This window comes from Staurois parvus, unplaced genomic scaffold, assembly GCF_062004578.1.
Source record: "Staurois parvus isolate SC_StPar_1 unplaced genomic scaffold, SC_StPar_1.0 ptg000262l, whole genome shotgun sequence".
In the NCBI taxonomy this organism is placed as follows: Eukaryota; Metazoa; Chordata; class Amphibia; order Anura; family Ranidae; genus Staurois; species Staurois parvus.
The window spans coordinates 7,011,938-7,033,936 of NW_028318058.1; the positions used below are offsets into that span (position 1 = coordinate 7,011,938).

Here is a 21,999-nt window from a genome sequence, read left to right on the forward strand (position 1 = left end):
TTTTCAATGAAACTTTATTGCTATCTAGCTTTTCTTTACCTTTTCCTACTGTTTCAGTGTAAAGGTGATCCTAGACAGTGGGCAACCGTCAGCTGTTTGCAGTGATCCAACAACAAAAAATCTCTTCTACTCATGGTCACATAAACATACAAATTCATATCTGTCACCCCTGTTGCCTATCTTATCTCAATAAAATAATTGTGAATCAGTAAGACATTCAAAAGCCTTTTTTAACCAGTCTTTCCAAGTTGTTTGTTGAGGTTTGTGGGAGCCCTTAGATGCCAGTTCCTAGTAATGATCTTAGACTGCTTAGAACTTAGATTGAGAAAAATATCATGTGGTCTATACAAAAATCTGTATAATGTCGTTAGACAGGGTTTCCCTCTCCGGTATGCTTCCTGTTTGAACTGTTCAAAGTACATGTGGCAGAAAACGATGTGACTATGACCACAAAAACCCAGTAGTAGCGTGGAGCTTTCACTCATTCTTTATTAAGAAAAGATACTTGCATCCTCGCTATTGAGAGACATTACTCTGTTATAGCTCAGTGAAGAATAGGGAGGACATGTAACATTGCTAAATTATTGTTGCTTGACCCAAATATATAATTCCTGAACCTACCACATATAACTTCTAAAATGATCTTAATCTTGAATTTCTTCTCCACACCAAATGTGCAGTGATCAGAAATGGTGTTTCCAAGTTCCAATCCACACGCATAAGGAATAGCACTAACCTGCTTTGGACCTCAACTAAAATATATTAGCCAGGTCACACACAATTTATCCCAATAACCAAGGTAATACCGGCATTAGATCCAGTGTCCACCTTGGAAGAGCCTAACATCATAAATGCATGCTCAAAGCCAAGGACATGAACCAAAAAAACTACAACATAAAACGATTGAGAGTTTGATTGCAAATATTTTGAAAATACACGTACAAAGCAAGAGTATGGGGAAAGAAGCATTAAACCAACCTATAATGTCTTGCTCACATTGAGCTGTACAAGATCTTACACGGTCGATCCACATCGCTCAGGAGATACGAATTGTAAGTGCTAGATTGTGCCTAGCATCTGATTGGATGCAACTACTGTTCAACCTTAGGATCTGGCTGAAATTCACATACTGTGTACCCAGCTTTATTCTCTATTTAGATTTGCAGTTTCCATAGTGATGCACATGTGACACTAGCCATTTGAGGACTTTTGATTGAGATTTGACAAAGGCACACTGCTAACTGCAACATCTATCACCAGCGGCATGCTATTGAAAAATATAGAATACACTGTTCATGTGGTCAGTGGAAGAATGTAAATGAAAGCACTGCAGAACACAATGGTGTGTTAGATTAATGCTTTACTACCATGTATCAAACATTTTTTCTTGAGCTTTATTTTGGAAAATGGTTAAATACAAGACTCTGATGCTAGCAATTTTGCCAGGATCACTAAGAGTATGCTTGTTTGTCCCCATGGAATGGCTTTCTCTCTAGCCAAAGCTGTGAATTGTCACTTCCATTACTTGAGATCAAAATTCAGCAGTGTCTGGCTACAGAGGGAGCACTTCCATAGGGACAGCCAGGCTGCCCCTTTATTAACCAATAATAAAATTATAACCGCGCTCCAAATTTAAAAAAGTGCTTAGTGCTTGTAATAAGAAATAAAAAGATAATCACCAATACCGAATTAATTGGTATATCACTGTGCAAAATATAAACAAATCACTATTAAATCAGTGCACCTTGTGTTGATACATGCAAAAAAATATATATATGTGAAAATACAAATAAATAATTATAAATTAATAAGGAATAATCAATATTGAATCATAATCAAAGTTCCAATTTCAAAAAGTGCTGTAATGTTCCAACCAAATTAGATGACACTCTCCTTTCAATGAATGGTAAACTTCAATCTTTGCAATTAGCCTGTGTGCTTGTGAGGGATAATCCCTCCTTTGATCCACTCCTTGCTACAATCACTGAATGCTTCTCACCAAGATCATGTAAAAAAGAGAGAAGAAATAGTGCCTTATCCCAGAGATATATTGAGCCATTTATTTGCTTCCATAATGCACTCACATTTTGTAAAACAACATAACGCTTTGCAATGTAATAGAGTCGCTGTCTGCGCTGAAGATCGGACTAGAGGGTGTGTACCCCACGCTGTCAGTATTCGCCGTGTCAGATGTGCGGTGACGCACATCCAGGGAGAGTGGGCAGCAAAACCGGCGATCCAGTATATATATTATTTTCTATATCCTGGTGGCTCACAAGCACATTTATTTTATTTACAGGCTGCCCCTTTAGTGATCCCACTGCTTGTAACCCATGCTTAACTTTAGGCCCCATTCACACACATTTCAGCATGTGTTTTACTGTGATTTTCACTCATTTTTTTGCATTACAAACTCAGAAAAATCCCACTTCTTTGGGTGCCACTAAAGGCATAATTAAAAAAAAAAAAACATGCCATACTTGCCTGCTCTATGTAGTGGTTTTACACAGAGCAGTCCTGATCCTCCTCTTCTTGGGTCCCCCACCGGCACTCATGGCCCCTCCCTCCTGTGAGGTGCCCCCCATAGCAAGCAGCACTCGAGCAGGCGTGCTCCCGAGCCACTGCTCTGTGTGTCTATTTACACAAGGAGCCGCAGCTCAGTCCTGCCTCCTCTTTCTTCTCATAGGCTCACTGGCTGTGATCGACAGCAGCGGGAGCCAATGGTTCCCACTGCTGTCTCAGCCAATGAGGAGAGGGAGTCCCAGGATAGCTGAGACTGCAGTGCACATCACTGGATCCTGAGGTGGCTTAAGTGAGTATAAGGGGGTTGGGGAGGATGCTGCACAGAGAAGGTTTTTTACCTTCATGTATAGAATGCATGAAGGTAAAAACCTTCAGTCTTTACAACCACTTTAATAAATAATGACACCACAAGTGCATTGCACATATTTTCTGAAAAAGTGGGGAGAAATGTGTGATTTTTGCCTGCATTTTCATAGCAGCCAAGTGTGAATGGGGCCTTAGAATTGCCCATCTGACTTTAACAATGCTGTCAGCATTATCAGGTAATATATCCATGTTTTGTGGGGAATGAGAAAAACAAAAGTTTCTATGGCAGTGCTAGTGACTATAGCATATATGCCATTTTTCATCTGAACTTTTGTATGCTTTAAGCACACTCTACACCATGTATTTCCTTGTTCTAGTTTGTGACAATAGCAGTGGAGTTCGTACATTGAAAAGGTTGACTTACATTCTACAATATTCACTTCTCTTCAGTGACAAGATAATGTCACTACATGGTGCACTGTGCCTCTAGCCACTGATGTAGCCTTTATATTCATTGGGCGTTATGAACTTTAATTTCACAAATACCAGATGTCTTTTAAATGTTAACAGACATGTTTTATATAGGTTAATCGACTTGTGGAGCAGCAATAGAAAAAGAAAAACTTTCATGCTGAATAAAGACAATGAGGATTATAGTAATAGTATTAACCACTATGTTATCATATATACAGTATGTGTAATTGAATTGAATGTAACAAGAGGTTACACAGTAAGAAAATGTTAAAAATTCAGATAAGATATCACAGATTACAGTAGAAAGCTTTTTAAGATGTTTTATAACAATATGGATATGTACACAAGTGTCAGATAAGGATTCCAGGCAAACATTGCATACACTCACCTACAGGGGCAGACTGACAACTCATGGGGCCCCCGGGCAATAGGAAATCATGGGGCCTCTGTGTCCTCACCTACACTCAAACTACACCCAAAAAAGCCTATGAAAGGTACCAGGGCATCTCATGGGGCCCCCTACTGACTCCGAGCCCTCGGGCAGTGCCCGAGTGGCTAAATGGTCAGTTCGCCCCTGCTCACCTACATTCAGCTGGTGTCTAATTCTAGCACCAGACCTCCTGTGTAACTGTAAACCTGTAAAGGCTTTTAAAATGTCACTTATGAAGATTTTTAGGTGCCATCGTTCTACAGGCATACAAAGTTTTAAAGCAGGACATGTTCAGCATCTTATTTACTTGGCATAAGAAGATCTTTTATATTTTACCAAAAGCTGGGAATTAAATTGTGTTTATATGCACTGAAATTCATTAAAGTATAAAAATTTGCTTTTTAAAAATGGCTGTGCAAATACTGTGCAACATAAAAATTGCAACAACCACCATTTTATTCTCCAGGGTCTCTGCTTTCAAAAAATATATAATGTTTGGGGGTTCTAAGTGAACAAAAAGCTGATACTTGCATGTATGTGAGAAGTGTCAGATTTGGCTTGGGGGTAAAGCAGTTAAACAATATTTTGTATTATACAAATTAAAAGTTATGTTTTATTGCGCTGTTTTATTGAGCATCTTTTTCTCGCCTTCTTTGTTTTTCATGTTTGCAATCATCCCTTGTGCTGTTGTCAAGAGGCCTGCAGGATCTGTACCCTAGGGATATAAGGAAAATTTCATTTACTGGCCCTTTCTTAAGTTAAAGTGTTACTAAACCCACAATAGTAAAATCAGTCTGTATATGCAGTAAAGCATGCTGGTTATACTCACTGTGGGACCTAAGGAGTTAATCTGCTGCATTGTGTAAAAAGGCCATTTGATCCTGACTTCTCTGCCCCTCCTCTTCTTCAATGTCCACCTGGTAAGACAGACTGGACCCATAGCCACATGCACATGCTCAGTGTAGTATGTATTGCTAGATAGGGGTTTTTTTTCTTAGGAGAGTGCATGTGATCAACACTGGTCAGACAGAGGTTCAGGGGTTTAACATCCTCCTAGAGCAGAAAGAAAACTCCTCCTAAAAGCTTTAACCAGTGCTCTGCTGAAGTCACAAGACTGCTCTAACTGCTCATGAGAAAAGGTATTTAGTAGTTTCTATTTGCTACAATAATTGCATTTCCATGTTCTGTGTACTGTGGGGGACCGGATATAGTGAATGCAGGGTGCTGGGTTTAGTTACACTATAAGCTGCATAGTGTGATTTTTTTCCCAGTTCAAAACTTTCTTACATTTGACTTTCCCCCATTTTACTGTCACTTATGAAAAGTTGAAAATTTAAAGTGACACTAAAATCTGGTTTAAAAAATACTATTCAAGTATGTATTCTTAACTCCAAAAAGTACCTTCTATGGCTCTCAGCCTCCTCTTAATATCCAAATTCCTTTTTTTTTTTTCTTGCTGCTGTGATCTGATTTCCTATGAGAGGGTAGCTGTGCTCATTCTCCGTGGTTATTTAGTTAAGCCAAAATCTTCTAGGTATTACAGACATCTGTTAAAAGCACTAATTCAGGCTGATCTAAATACTTGATGTTGAAAATTGAATATGACATCATTTATTTATGGTGGCTTAGTAAGCTAATAGTCAGCCATGTATATATTTTTTATAAGTGTCATAAGAAAGTTCATTTGCACACATTTACATTTGTGAACTTTTTTACATAGTATGAGAAATACTTTGTGCATTGCTTTAAGCCTGCCAGCAAAATACAATTGTTATAATTGAAGCCTACATACAGTACATGGGTCACTTACATGGAAACATGTTGAATTAGGGATCCTACTTCCGCATAGGAGTAAGAGCATGTGTTAACAGTAAAATGCAGCAGTTTGCTTCTGTATGCATCCAACTTATATTTGCCTTGTTGCCAACATTTCAAGGAACACCCTTTTTTGCAGTGCATCCAGCAAGCCATTGTAGGTGGAAAACGTACTTTAGTTAAGGTTGGGGTATTCATTTAAAATGGGCATGGTTTTATAAAAGGCATACTGTTAGGATATTGTATAATTTAATTTTAAAATACTGTGTATACAGAAAGATTTATTATAACAGGGACATAAATACATCCAAAAAGGTACATTAGTAAAATTATATACGTATGTATTTGTTTAGCTAGCTACAATGTTTACCCTTAAATTCATAAAGACTGGAGCAGACAGATTTTGGGAAAGTGTTTTACATACATTCTAAAAGTGGTGCAGCATGCACCAAATTCTAAAAGTGGTGCAGCATGCACCAAATTACATACATTCTAAAAGTGGTGCAGCATGCACCATTTTAGAATGCTTGAGAGGCTCTTTCACAAAACCTGTCTCTGTACACCAAAAAGAAAGTTGGTCTTAATTAGCTCCACTTTCATAAGATACAAACTGTCTGCATGTTATTTTGAATTTGGAGCAGTTGTTGTGCCACAATGTAAAAGTGGAGCAAATTGGACCTCCCTGAATTTGGCGCACAAGTCACTGTCAAAACCAAAACTGTTGCAGATGTTTTTTGAATTTTGTGCAACACATCAACAAGAGCAATTACCACCAGAAAAATGAAGTAGCAGTTTTGTTGTATTCCCTGCTTAGTCTGATGTTTAATTCTGCTCAAAATGTAAAACAAATGGCATGGGGTCCCCAACAAAATCCGTACCACACCTTTATCCAAGCATGCAGCCCGGCAGGTCAGGAAAGAAGGGGGACGAGCAAGCACCCCCCCACCTCCTGAACCATACCAAGCCACATGCCCTCAACATGGGGTGGGTGATTTGGGGCGGAGGGAGCTCCCCCCTGAAAAAACCTTGTCCCCATGTTGATGGGGACAAGGGCCTCTTCCCCACAACCCTGGCCGGTGGTTGTGTGTGTCTGCGGGTGGGGGGCTTATTAGAATATGGAAGCCCCCTTTAGCAAGAGGGCCCCCAGATCCCACCCCCCCCCCCCGTGTGAATGAGCATGGTACCGCTACCCATTCACAAAAAAAGTGTAGTGTGAAAAAAGACAGAAGACAGTATTTGACAAGTCCTTTGTTAACCACTTACCTACCGGCACTTATACCCCCTACCTACCCAGGCCAATTTTCAGCTTTCAACTCTGTTGCACCTTTTTTACCTTAATGCAAGAGATGCATTAAGGTAAAAAAAAATGTTTAGGTTTTAGAACCACTTTAATATTTTGCTGCATTATAATTTTAGCTAAACACCTTTGAACAAGCTTAAACTGGGCTTCAAAGGGCTAGTCCATGCAAAATAAAATTGTTCTTATACTTAGGCCCTGGTGGGCTGAGTAAGCCCTTGGCTTGTTATATGTCTTGTATATCCCAACAGCAAGCTCTCCCTGCGATAAATATTCTCAGTCCTGGAAGATTTGAATAAAGAATAAACAGGTGGCGCGCACACCTAGTGCATTATCCAAGGTTTATTCAAAGGTATAAAAGACAAAAACATACTGTACAGCAGCAACATTGTTCAAAGCATCGGTCCTCCTCATCCACTACACATCTGTACTAGTCTAAGAGGCTGGTTAGCAGCTCTGAGGAAAGGGACTCGTCCCCGAAACGAGTCAGCCATTTGACCTCACTGACAGTTGGAACACCTTGCTTGCCGTTGTGGCGATCTTCTTAATGCAAAAGCTTTTTATACATGCTTCGTCTGTGAGTATGTTTTTGTCTTTTATACCTTTGAATAAACCTTGGATAATGCACTATGTGTGTACATCTAGTGGCTGATCTCTCCGTCTGAGGAGGGCTGCACCCCTGAAGCATCTTCTTTTGGTTATCTCTGTCCTGGTACCCTTGGCTTCCCTTTGGCTGTCCATTTCCTGAAGTGCTGGAGAGTACATATGATATCTGGAAGATTTGTATGTTCTTGACCATCACTTGTTCCAGAACCTTCTGCTACATTCGTTGTAATATAAAGTACCGCATATGAAAAAAAAAAACCAAGCCTTCTCATAAAGACCAAAACAGATGTGTAGATCCAGGAACTCAGACACAAATATCTCACAAATAGATCCCCAAAATATACACAGTTGTAAGTAGTTTAACCAACCAGCACCTGTTAAAGAATAAAGATAGAATACATTTTGGATAGACAGACCCTAAAGTAATAAAAGTATGGTACATATAAGAACTTAATGTGGTATGTTAAAAATTATTTAAATAAAATATGTTCTATCAACATTTTTCTGTAAATGTGTAACTACTTTTTCTATTTATGTGTTTTAGATTGGGGTCTATAAAGTCTGAATTAAACAAATGAGATGGTGAAAATATTTAGCCAAGCTGACTGATCCTGACTGCTTCATGCTACCCCAGACGCCTGCTTTACTAAATGTGCAATGATGTCTGACATTACATCAAACTGGTCAACAAATCTCAGCTATGAATCCACTTTATACCTGGACAATGACGCTTCCCAGCCGCAACAACCTGTAATGTCTAGAACAGGACATACAGTGGTGGCCGTCTTTCTTGGATTTATTCTCGTCTTTGGGTTTCTGAACAACTTCATTGTGTTGGTTCTGTTCTGCAAATTCAAAACACTGAGAACACCTGTCAATATGATGCTGCTAAATATCAGTGTCAGTGACATGCTAGTGTGTGTGTCTGGTACAACACTGAGTTTTACATCCAGCATTCAAGGTGAATGGATTGGTGGAGATTATGGTTGCCAGTGGTATGGATTTGTCAATTCTTGCTTTGGTAAGTAAATCTTTTTTTTTTACACAAATGTGTTATGTTTCAAAAATACCACTTTACATGACATTTTTATGAAAAAATAGAATCCAGATTATTTTGTTCTGTTTGTCCTAATCTGAAGTTGAGCTGTCCCAAGGCAGAAGAGCACAGGATATGATCAGAGATGTGACCAGTAGGCAGACCATCAATTCCCTTGTGCTATAATGAGGATATTAGGTTCTTGAATTATTATCATATTAACAGCTAGGACGTTGCTTTGATGATGGATGTCTACCACCTGATGCTGACTAGTGATGCATCCACTCTCAAAGCATAATCATGTTCTGTAGTATCAAGGCTTTATTTATACTTATTCTAATGTTTAGTGAACAATTTAAAGTGTTACTAAACCCATAACAGTAAAATCAGTCTGTATATGCACTAAAGCATGCTTGCTATACTCAGTATGGAATTGAAGGGGTTAATCCTCTGCATTGTGTAAAAAGGCTGTTTGAACGTGTCTTCTCTGATCCTCCTCTTCTTTCATGTTCCCCATTTCGTCTTACAATAGAACACAGCCTCGGGGAAACTCTGCACATGTTTGGTGTGTACTGCTATAGAGTTTTTTTATTTTCTTGGGAGGGTGCAGGAAATCAGCACAGGGCCAATCAGCACTGTCCAGACAGTGGCTCAGGAGTTATGCAATTTTATAGGGCAGTGAGAGGAGAATGAAAACTCCTCCTACAAGCCTTAACCAGTGCTCATCTGGACACTTGACAGAAGTCATAAGACTGCTATATAATGCTGATGAGAAAATGTATTTAGCAGTTTATATTTACTAAAATAATTACATTTCCATGTTCGGTGTACTGTGGGAGACCAGGTATAGTGAATGCAGGATACTGGGTATAGTAACACTTTAATACTGTGTAAATGTTGCAGTGTACTGATATTCACTCAGTGCTTTCCAATACATCTAATAGAGAATACACACAATACATTAGGATACACTAGGGAAAAAATGAGGCTGGTACATTTTTCGTCTATGTACATGTATTGAGGGCCCAATACAAATGAATGGGTAATGTGCATCAATGTGCCAGGAAATAGAAAAAAATCATGCTTAAGTGTAAATAGGCCCTTAAAAAATATTACTTAGATATAATAAAACTGCCACTGCAGTTGAAAACTTTTAATAAAAGGTTTAATTAAATGTCAAACATGGCACACAAAATACACTTTTAACAGTTTAGATTCTCTTTAATTAATAAAGTTAAACAATGGTAAAAACTAAAATTACATATATGCTGCTGTCAGTCAAAAGTGGTAAGTCAGCAATCAGGGTAGCTGTTAGAAATCATGAGGCTCCATACAGCCTACCTAATAGGCAACCATCCCTGAAAATACTACACGGTATTTTTGCTAAAAATACACAAAAATCATTATTAGTGGACACAATCACAACAAAATTCCTGCTAAAGCTCTGAGTGTGAATGAAGTATTGGGGCTTATTCACATGGGTGCTGTGGCCTCTACAGTGTGACTCAGTGGTTTATGTGGCTGGAGCCACCTGGAGCTGTGTGCAGGCAGCCTATGTTTCTCTACAGCAGTGTTTCTCAACTCCAGTCCTCATGGACCCCCAACAGGTCATGTTTTCAGGATTTCCCTCAGATGAAACAGCTGTGGTAATTACTAAGGCAGTGAAACTGATCAAATCACCTGTGCAAAATAATGGAAATCCTGAAAACATGACCTGTTGGGGGTCCATGAGGACTGGAATTGAGAAACACTGCTCTACAGGGACACAGCTGTATGAACACAACCACAGGTCCTAGTTTGACAGGCATGTGGGTGCAGATCCTGAACAAAGACAGTGTCCATTCAGGGCCACTCACTCATGCCTGAACATCTGCCAAATTAGGGCCTGAGGCTGTGTTCACACAGCTGCTGCACCCGCTTTAGAGCGACAGGCGGCTCTAGCCGAATGAACAATGAATTCATTCACACTCAATTCATGCTGACTGTAGAATTCATTAGTGAGTTATAAAGTTATTGTAATCTTTCATTTTTCTATGACTGCCTCTGTAGAAAACACCAGCTATGAAATATTTTTCCAATTTTTTAGCAATAAGTTCTTTGTACTTTTGACAAATCTGTACCCAACTTTCTCTGTTTGATGTTAATAATCAAACTAAACTTTAATTCTTTTTAGCTAAGCCTGATTGGCATTTGCTATTTCTTTTCAATTGCTACACATGGGTCACCTTTTAGGTGAGCAGTTATTTTAATTGGACTTCTTGTTTCAACAGCAGCATGTAAGAAAAGCCACTCTACACATACTGCCTGCTGCAGAGCACTGCTAGTATATTCCTTAAATTGTTCACTCAGGCCTTATTAATGGCAAATACTACCTGCTGTTTAAAACTTCATTTACCTCCTACATCTTAACTTTATTATTCGGTTCTATATTATTTGTTTATTGTAGATAAGGCTAGTCACCTCCCATTGATTTTATTTTGCTGCATTACCAGCTGAATAACATTTTTATAAATGTGTTTTTCCTCTCTTGTTTGTAACATCACTTTATTTTATTGATTATTACAATACTCATAAACAGGGTTGCCAGCCATCCCTATTTTCTAGACTGTTTGTCAAAAACCCACCTGCTTGCTCCTCCAAATAAAAGTATAAAAAAAAGTATTGGTGTTAGGGCTCATGTACACAGGGCGTTTGGAAAACTCTTCTGACCACTGGAAGCTGACTGCTAGAAAACGTAGGTTAAAAACTGTCGGTTTAGCCATGTTTGCATACCGCGTTTATGAGCGTTTGCCTTTAGAAGCGTTTTTAAAAGATAACCTCAGGAGACCCTCCCAAATGCCCAGAATGCCCTATTTCAGACATTTTGAGAGGTATAGAGAGAGCAGAAGCAGAGAGAGCAGTATGTGTTGAGATTACCTATCTTTTCTGGCTGTATTCACTATGGATCCTGTCATGAGCATAATGCAGCACGTTCTACCATTTATTTCCTTCACGCGAAACCTGGAACTGACATTGGGACTATGATTTTCAGGACACCAGCCAGAGTCCCCTTTTACAGACCCACACTGACTATACAGCTCCAGAGGGGTAGCAAAGCACACAGTGTCTGCAATATTCCACAGTGTCTGTATTCACAAGGCCCAAGGAAAGAATGTTAGCCTCCTTTCAATCTTCCAAGAAACGACCTCTAGTCATACCAGACAGATCTTCGGCAGACAGCTCCCCTATGTCAGCTTTCTGAAGAACCAGAGTCACACTGTCTCTTACTTCAGGCCTTCAGGTTGCCCAGATGAAACTGCATGGCAGCAGGTGCCTGTGGAGGTAGCGTGCCTTCCCCCAGGCTGGTAAAATCCTCTCCAGGAAAGACCCAGGGCTCAGTATGCCCAAAGAATTATTATTATTATTATACAGGATTTATATAGTGCCAACAGTTTGCACAGAGCTTTACAATATAAAGGGAGGAAGTACAGTACAGTTACAATATAATAAAATACAAATAGGGTGGGGCAAGTGATACAAAAGGTTATTCCTGCAGGGAATGAGCTAATGCAAATGATACAAGTTTAGTTCAAGGCATGATAGGCTTCCCTGAAGAGATTTGTTTTAAGGGATCACCTAAAGGCAGCCAGAATAAGGGATAGCCGGACAAATTGAGGTAGAGAGTTCCAGATGATGGGAGAGGCTCTGGAGAAGTCCTGCAGATGAGCAGGGGAGGAGTAGAGGAAGAAAGCTTGGTAGCAGGAGGTCATGAGAGCAGCAGAGAGTACAGTTTGGATCATATTTGGAGACAAGATTGGTGATATAGCTCAGTTGTGTTGACTTTGAGTTGTGAATGACTTTGTAAATTGTTGTTGGTATTTTGAATTTAATTCGTGGGCAGTCGGAAGCTAGTGGAGGGAGTGGCAGAGAGAGGTGGCAGACATTGAGTGGTTGGTAAGGTAGATGATTCTGGCAGCAACATTCATGATAGACTGAAGAGGGCCTAGCCCACTGAGAGGTAGGCCTATGTGAAGGAAGTTGCAATAGTCAAGGCGAGAGATTTGACCCTAGCAAGGCCCAATTTAAAAAATAGCCTCTGAAAAAACAATTGTAGCTGGAAGCAATTAGGAAACATGCCCTGTGAACGAACACACACAGCACAGTGGCTAAATGGTTAGCACTTCCGCCTGGCAGTACTAGGGTCGTTGGTTTGAATGTCAGCCACGGCACCACCTGCCTGGAGTTTGCATGTTCTCCCTGTGCCTGCGTGGGTTTCCTCTGGGTACACCGGTTTCCTCCAACACTCCAAAGACATGCTGGTAGGTTAATTGTATCCTGCCTACATTGGCCCTAATATGTGTATGTATGAATGTGAGTTAGGGACCTTAGATTGTACATCCCTTGAGGGTTAGGGACTGATGTGAATGTACAATATATATGTGTAAAGCGCTGCATAAATTGACGCCGCTATATAAGTACCTTACATAAATAATTCTGTTATCACTGTAGTGCATGTGGACAGGGACAGCCCGTATAGAAGAAGCGGTACATTAGCAGCATTCATATGAGAGAGAAATGATAAAAAAGGTAAACCCCATTCTGTGCCCTACACAGTGCAGCATGTTGCTACCTACATGAAATTCACTAAGGGTTTACATCTACTTTAACAGACCTGCCAGTGCTTACAATCCTACACTAATATCTCCTTATACATTTTTGTTAGCAGCATTCCTTATGCTTTCCCTAACACAACGAAAGCACATTGTAAACATGGTTGTTGCGAACTCATCTTTTTAGAGAGAAGGCTTTGATGGAGTGCGTGGTGCTGTTCATGAGCAAAGGAACAGGGGACCCAACACATCAAGTGGCTTCCTGGGGGTAAACGCTAAAATAGAGTCTGACAATCAAGAGTACACTATACTACTGTGCTACCAGAACTTTAACCAGTTATGCTATTTCTGAGAAAGCCTGTTAAGGTCATTACAGCACCTGCTTTTCTTTCTGGGTAATTGCTTCTTTATGTGGTTTTCTACTCCATTCTCTAAAAGGCTATTAAATAACAGTTGCTGTGTGTTGAGCTTTTTTTTTTAATAGGATCATCCAGTAAGAAACCAATGCAGGGGAGGGAAAACCGCTCTGCTACCGCCATTGCATCTCCACTGTACAGCTATGGTTTGATAGTTTTAATATTTTTTATACTATTATCTTTTTTTACTTCAGGTTATAATTATATGTTGATTGGTTTGATGCAACCATCCATACTCTGAGACAGCATAGAATGTATGTTGTTAAATTTACACAGATGCTGCTAGCCTGGGGAAAAAGTACTTTCAAGGACAAATTGTTCCCTTATCATTGCATACATATGCTAATATGATTTACTTCAGCTTTTTCTTCAAATCTTAGTTACCGTATTTTCCGGCGTATAAGACGACTGGGCGTATAAAACGACCCCCTACATTTCCTGCTAAAATGTAGTGTTTGGGCTATACTCTCCGTATAAGACTACCCCTCTAGCAATGCACACCAGTGGGAGGAATAGTGCCCCATCATTGGTGTCAGTGGGAGGAATAGTGTCCCATCATTGGTATTAGTGGGAGGAATAGTGCCTCATCATTGGTATCAGTGGGGGGAATAGTGCCCCATCATTGGTGTCAGTGGGAGGAATAGTGCCCCATCATTGGTGTCAGTGGGAGGAATAGTGCCCCATCGTTGGTATTAGTGGGAGGAATAGTGCCCCATCATTGGTATCTGTGGGAGGAATAGTGCCCCATCATTGGTGTCAGTGGGAGGAATAGTGCCCCATCATTGGTGTCAGTGGGGGGTGGAATAGTGCCCCATCATTGGTGTCAATGGGGGGGAGGAATAGTGCCCCATCGTTGGTGTCAGTGGGGGGGAGGAATAGTGCCCCATCGTTGGTGTCAGTGGGAGGAATAGTGCTATATCATTGGTATCAGTGACACCAATGATGGGGCACTATTCCTCCCACTGACACCAATTACACTTGCTGACCTCTGTTATAGTATGGTGCTGCTGCAGCCAGCATATGTGGTTGCAGCAGCACCTCTACACGGCACACTTACCGGCCGCTCCTTCTCTCGATTTTCGCGGGGCCGCTCGGCTGCGCCCCCTCGTCGGTGATTGGCTGCCTGTGTGCCTTTCCTGAGCTACAGTTCTGGCGGCCAATCACCGGTGAGGAGGCGGAGCCGAGCAGCCGCGTGAACATCCAGTGGCCGAACAGAAGGAGCAGCCGCGTTTCCTGGACCGGATCGTCGTGGGACCAGAGCCAGGTAAGAAACAGCAGCCCCTGCCCACCCCTGTACTTAGTGTCCCTTCTATTGGAAGGGGGGGGGGCGGTGGCGGCACCGCGCCGCCCCCCTAAAAAGTGTCAGTATGCCGTATACCGGCGTGTAAGATGACCCCCGACTTTTGAGAAGATTTTCAAGAGGTAAAAAGTCGTCTTATACGCCGGAAAATACGGTAAATATTTATTAACATAAAGAAAAAATAAGATACATAAAGCAAATCTGTTTACCTTACCTGATAAATTGATTCCACCTCCTTAAAGCAAGCAAGCATCTACCAATTATATGCCAACATTCCCTAATACGGATGAGATTTGGGCTCAGGTTGACACCAACCCATTTGCAGTTTGCAGAAACAGCAGAATAATGCACCTGTATGCCATCATAGCCAACCACTACCAATAATGCACTTACCACTTACTTACTTGGCCAATAATGGGTGTTTTGATAGGTGTGACCCTCACAGTTTAGAAAGCTGGTTTCCCAGCAGCCATTTGTCAGTGTGTCCTGGAGTAGGTAGGGGGAGCTGAAAGTCAAGAGAATTCATAAAGAGTGTTTAGAATCCCATTGTGTTTCCATGTGACAAATGTTGAGAGATTCATGTACCTGTGGAAACAGGTACATGAAATTGGGGCAAGCACTGCATGTGGAGGTGCACTGAGGCTGTCCATCCTCAGTGCAACTGAACTCCCTCTCACTGCTACAGCTGACACACAGTAGTGGCAGAGGAGATTGTTTTAGATGGGTAGGAGGAGCCTGTTGTAGAGTCAAACACACTAGTTCCCTATTAGGTCTGATCCCCTTTGTGATTGACAGCAGGCAGTGGGCAGATCCTTAGCCAATAGACAGCCTGCTATGGGCTATAGAATCTGCCCGCTGCCTGCTGTTAATTACAAGGTGAGAGCATACCTGATGGGGAACTAGTGTCTCAGCTTGGACACCATCCACTGCAGCATCACTGGCTGCTTGGAGCATCTTTAACAACTGGTGACAGGAAGAGGCTTTAGATTCCACCCACAAGCTGCTGTCAATTACAATCAGATTAGATGGGAAACTAGACTGTACCTTTGTTGGAGGCTGAGCTGATGAGAGGGCTTTCCTTGAGGCTCTTGTCTGAGCACCTCTGAATATGGTGACAAAGAAAGAGGGCTCAAAGTAGCATGGGTGCCAATAGTTGGGTTGGTGATGAAGACACACCAGAAGAAGATCATGGTTGGCAGACTGCAGGGTGCCACCCAGGAGAAGAACCTTGGGAACACGGTATGAACTCTTGAGCAGGAGTGCACTCAGAAGCAGATGCAGGTAACTGCCAGGGTCAAAGACGTAGTCAAGACAAGCCACTGTCATACATGGTTAGGCAGGAGGAAGTGTAGTCAAGTAGCAGGCCGAGGTCAGTACCAGGAAAGCAGGCAGAGCGTGGTCAGAGAAATGCGAGCTGCCACAGAGCTGGGTCAGCAATGGGAGATCAGCCAGCAAGGGCAGAAGCACAGGAACACATATCATGGGGGAGCTGAAGAACATCTAGCAATTACCAGAAATCAGCATTCGCTTAAAACAGGCAATTTGGCACCATCCCCAAGTTTGGGCATGCATGGGTGTGCACGATTGCATGCAGATGTGCACACTGTAGCACATGGCTGCACACAGATGCATGGACATGTGAGTGTACAATAGCTAATGGCAAAAGTCCCCCATCTGTGCACTGGTGCATGCTTATGGCTATAGGCTTCCTAACAGTGCCCCCTGCCCCCCCATGGGCAGCTTCTGGATGTCCATTCTAGCCATCTTTTCTGGGAACCTACTGACAAAGTCCTAGAGTAACTCAAGAGCATGAATATTTTTTTTCCGTCTCCCAGGATTTTTCTTCAGATGGTTAGACTTTCCATTTAATTAGATACTGAGTTTGAACACCTAACTTTCTACAGTTAAGAATAGATTTCACTTCAAATTCCAACGTTCCTTCTATTAATATAGGCGGAAGTGGCGGAACATTTCTTCACAGAAAAATATTGGGCATGGCAGGCATTGAGACATGAGATACCTGGTCTAAAAGCCATAGTATTAATTTTCCTTTTTACATTAGCCAGACCTTGTCTCCTTCTTTTAGAACCATAGTATCTTTTACTGTCTTCCTGAGCTTTTTACAGCAGAGAAGCTCAGTCATCCTGTGAGAAGGATGAAAAACATCAGAGGTACTGCTCCAGGGTTTGGTAAGTACACCAAAGTAAGTACAAGTGAATTGTATACCTCTATCAGACACAATGTTCCTTGGTACCCCATGCATAACTGCATACCTTAATGAAGGCATATGCTGTCCCTGAAGCTGTAAGAATGCTGATCGTTGGAATAAAGTGGGACATCTTGGACAAATGGTCTATAACCACAAATATGGAAGTAAACCCTTCTGAAGGAGGAAGGTCCACAATAAAACCCATGGAAATCATTTTCCAAGGGTATTTGAGAATAGGCAATGGCCTTAGTAGGACCCATGACTTAGATCAATCACCATTGTTGTGAATACAGTTCATGCATGACCTTACGTGATCCTTACAGTTTTTAGTGTCTTATATGTCCCAAAGTGTCCTGTCAATGTGTGGTCATGTAATGTGCATATCTGGCCAAGCTTCCTGCAAAACAAAGATTTTGTTATTGTGCCACCACATACCTTCTTGTTTCTGACAAGTGGTATTCTGAGGTTCTGGGCAGAGTACATAAGCTTGCTTAATAGAAGACATCAGGTCAGGCTTTACCAACAAAATGTTCTGGGATAACAGACTGATGTCTGATGAAAAGGATTCAGGATATCTGGAAACATATGGCATAAAGAGTCGGCCTTGCCACTCTTGGGTCCTGGATGATACATGATGGGGAAAAGAAAATATTGAAAAAAACAACACCCACTTGGCCTGTCAAAGACTCTGATGTTTAGTTGACCTAAGGTACTCAAGGTTTTTATTAGGTCAGGGTGTGCTACACCTTTCATTAGGTATTTCCACTGCTCCAGTGCCAATTTGACCACCAGAAATTCCCTGTCCCCCATGTCAAAATGTTTCTCAGATTGACTTAACTTCAGAGAAGAGAATGCCACATAATGCAATATAGCTTTTGGGTGACCCCTATCACTGTTTCTGAAGTGTCAGTATCACATACCTGGTAGCAGAGCCTGATATGATGAGAAAGACCTCTCTTACCCCTTTGACTCAGGGCCCTGGAGGTGTAAGCAAGAGACACAGGAGTGCAGAGTGGCACGAGTGCCTGTAAATCTTTCTAGCAGCAGAGCAGGTGTCCACATTGGGCAGGTGAAATGGTCAGGGGTCTTCAGTAGGCAGGCAGACTGGCAGGCAGCCAGGCAGTGGACTGGTACTGGCGAGGCAGATGGGATGGTTGCTGGTAGCAGACTGTAGATCACCAGGATTAGCAGATAAGTAGGCAGGTACCAGTGCCAGCAAGCAAAGTATCAAAGTCAGGCAGGCCAGGTCATACACAGGCAGAACAGATCAGGTACATAGACACAGGCAGAAGCATGGTCAGGATACAATAGGACAGTCCTAAGCCCAATGAGGTGGAAGGGTTTCAGCACCTTTTTTGTCAAAACATCATGGAAGTCATGGTATACTGGAGGTAAAAGCAAGCAGAGATTAGAGTCTGCTTTGCTGCTATAGGGTGCCGCTGTAGGGTTGATAGGGCTGGTGTTGAGGCAGTGTTGCTGACAATAGTCTGATGGAAAGGGTTCCCTTACCTCAATCCACCAATGGTGCACTTGTAGCCATGATATTCCAAGAATTACTGAGAGCATGGGGAAACTTAGAACATCAAAATATAAAAGTTCTTTGTGCCCATAACTAGCAGGGTAAAGATATAAACAGCCTGTTGGGTAATGAGCCCAAATATCGGATATGTACCAACCACAAGGTGGATATTAAGTCATTGCCTTTTATTAACCATAGAAATGTGTAAGTCCTATGTAACATTGACATCAATAAAGCAACTACAAGCCCCGGAGTCACTGATGGCCTGAACTTTGTTTTCCTTTCCAGCCACTTGCAATGAAACAGAGAGGACAACCTGAGCTGACTGTGTTCCTGAACTAAAGATAGATAGGATGGGTAGGAAAAGACTTACTTATGAATGGGACTGTTGACTTAGAAATGGCTGGACTCTCAACAGTATAGGAACAAGTTGGTTTGTCATCTGCAAAACTTTTCATCAGGTGATAAAGCAAAATGAAGGAGACCGATCTGCATTGTTTCAACCTCGGGGGGGAATTGGATTAGTACATATACAGTAGTGGGTTGGATCTTGGGCATCACCCATGTTGGTCTGAAGAGGCTACTTGTTTTTTATCATCTCTCCCAGAGTCTACTATCTAACTGGATGGTGAGTTGCACCAGATCTTCCAAAGAGTCAGGTGTCTCAACCCAAGCAAGCTCGTCCTTAAGAGTCTCTGATAAGCCCAAATTACATTGATATTTTAGGTCCCATGACTGAAGTTCATCTGTCAGTAGAGATACTGTATAAAGAAACCCACTTTCACTGACTAAAAAGTCCAAAGTTGGAGGATGAAGACCCTAAATTTCCTCTAATGGCCTGAAAATCATACAGGGATTGGCACCCAAGGTTAAGGTGGTGATACGACTACGACTGGAGCTGAGGTAGTGGGAGACAAGTTCTGAATTCATCCCCTGAGCTGGAAATAGCCATCCTGCAAATTCGAGAGGGCTTCATTTGCAGCTCTGATCCTGGCACCCCTGAATATGGTGACAGAGGCACAAGGCTCAAAATAGTGGCAGGTGAAGACACACCAGGAGAGGCTCTTGGTTGGCAGACCACAAGTTTGCAACTGGGAGAAGAACCTTGGGAATACAATGTGAAGACTTGAACAGGAGTACACTCAGAAGCAGATGCAGGTAACTGCCAGGGTCAGAGGCATAGTCAAGGCAAGCCATACACAGTCATGCATGATTTGGCAGCTGGAAATGTAGTCAAGTAGCAGGCCGAGGTTAGTATCAGGAAAGTAGGCAGAGGGTGGGCAGAGATAAGCCCACAGGCTAAATGAAAGAAATCTATGTGTGTCTGGCCAGTCTATGTTAGTGTTTTGCTTGGCAGCTACATCTGTCCATAAATGCAGGACACTGTACACTTGAGATGTACAGTAGATGATAACTAATAAAAAGGTGCAGCGGTATAAAAATGACAGATATTAACATTTGTGAGTATGCCAATAGACTAAGTATGCCAATAAAATAATAGTCAATTAAAATCTGGGTGCACATAAACTGTGGATTCTTCAATCAGTGCTCCAATAACGTATGGAAGAATTACGCACTCACCAGATGCGTAAAGTAAATACGCATTAAATATCACTGCGGAGGTCTCGCTTAGGTGTTGGATGGGGTCCTAATCCTGGGCAGTTCTCCTTCTGAGTATGGTGGTGCTTTTCAGGAGCTTGCAGATGGGAATATGGTCCAGCTGGCCAGAGATCCCTTAAAGGGATCGACAGGTTGTAGAAGCCTGGTTAAGGGACTCCCCTCTCTGGATACTGTGGAGGCTGGATCATGGAGGGCTCTGGAAATAAATTTCCAGCTTCACATACAGCTCAGCCATGACTCCCCTCCCTCTCCAGGAACTCTCACAGTGAAGGAGAACTGCCCAGGATTAGGACCCCATCCAACACCTAGGTGAGACCTCCGCAGTGATATTTAATGCGTATCTACTTTCCGCATTTCCGCATCTGGTGAGTGCGTAATTCTTCCATGCGTTATTGAAGCACTGATTGAAGAATCCACAGTTTATGTGCAGCCAGATTTTAATTGACTATTCTTTTATTGGCTATACTCAGTCTATTGGCATACTCACGAATGTTATTATCTGTCATTTTTATAGCGCTGCACCTTTTTATTTGTTTTATGTCTTTGAAGGTTTTTATTATTGGTTACCTTTGGTGTTCTAGCTGCTTTTAGAGAGCGCTCGCTTCTTCTTATATTAGTAGATGATAACTGCTCAGGTTCTCCTACAGCCATTAAACTGAACCCTGTATCCAGGAATGTGATCTTGAATCCCTGAGACTTAATACTGCTAGCTGCCTGGGTTCTGAGTTAGGGTATACTACATTATACCCCTTTGTTTCTTATTCAGTCCTTTTATTTTAGGATTACTGAACTCTAGTGGTGCTTATATCTCTTACAGTAAATGATAAGATCATCTGGAGCAAGTTACATGTTATGGCCATATTTAGGGTGTAATGTATTACATGCTCCAGACCTGACCCATGATCTCACCCATGACAGTGGACAGGGGATCCGCCCCTGCTGTCACAGTTTGAAAAGAGAGTGGCTGGCTCGTGAGCAGCGCATGAGGATGGCCGCTTGATAGCCGTGCTTCTCCACCACTGGGCACATTAGGTCCTTCTTTGCCTCCTGGGGAGCCTGTTCTGTCCCCTACCCTTGCTCTCATCCTCTGCTGACCCCCCCACCATCTATGGGGAAGAAATCGGTGGCCTCCCGCACCTCCAGCGCTCAATTGCTGGGCCGGTCCGGTGATGGGGCCTACTTGCCTGCAGAAGCCCCTGCCTCGATTTCGGCTGCTACCCTTGGGCGGCCTGGATGCCCCTTCGGACCTGGAGAGCCTGCCTGACATCCCTGCAGACCTCCCACAGCCCCCCTTGCGGGACACAGACCTCCTGGCCAGGTTTAAGACCATGCTGCAGCAGGAGCTTCACACTGCCACCTCCAGACTAGCGACTCATCTCACCAAGGAGATTCATGAATTGGGAAGCCACACTGATGTTCTTGAAGATGAGATGGACACGGCTATGGTGATAGAAAATCATGAACAGAACCTTTCAGATCTGAGAAAAGAGCTTGCCGTGGCTTTTTTGCGTCTGGAAGACTATAAGAATAGGTCTCGTCTGGGTAATCTTTGCCTGCGTGGCCTGCCCAAAGCCATTGTTGACCTCACATCCACTGCTACCGCGCTTTTTCAAGAGTTGGATCCGGCGATACCGATAGACTGTCTGGAGTTCGATCGCATTCATCGGGCCCTGGGTCCAAGGAGGTCTGAGGGTCCTCCCAGGGACATCATAATTAAATTCACCTTTTACCGTACGAAAGAATCGCTCCTTTGCTCTGCCCGAGACAAGCAGGATCTTCGCTTTCAAGGTCATCCGTACCAGCTGTTCGTGGATCTGGCACCATCCACCATACAGAAACGTCTACAGATGAAACCCTTC

The 21,999-nt window shown here is 42.3% G+C and overlaps 1 protein-coding gene across 1 annotated transcript in view; it reads left to right on the plus strand.

Annotated features, from left to right (window-relative positions):
* Positions 1 to 8,001: 8,001 nt before the first annotated feature.
* Positions 8,002 to 21,999, plus strand: part of LOC149459379 (pinopsin-like) — a 110,449-nt gene continuing 96,451 nt past the window's right edge. The window contains exon 1 of the mRNA XM_089681274.1: positions 8,002 to 8,472. Coding sequence (XP_089537400.1) covers positions 8,109 to 8,472 — 364 coding nt within the window. The 5' untranslated portion in view covers positions 8,002 to 8,108. The remainder of the gene's footprint in view (positions 8,473 to 21,999) is intronic.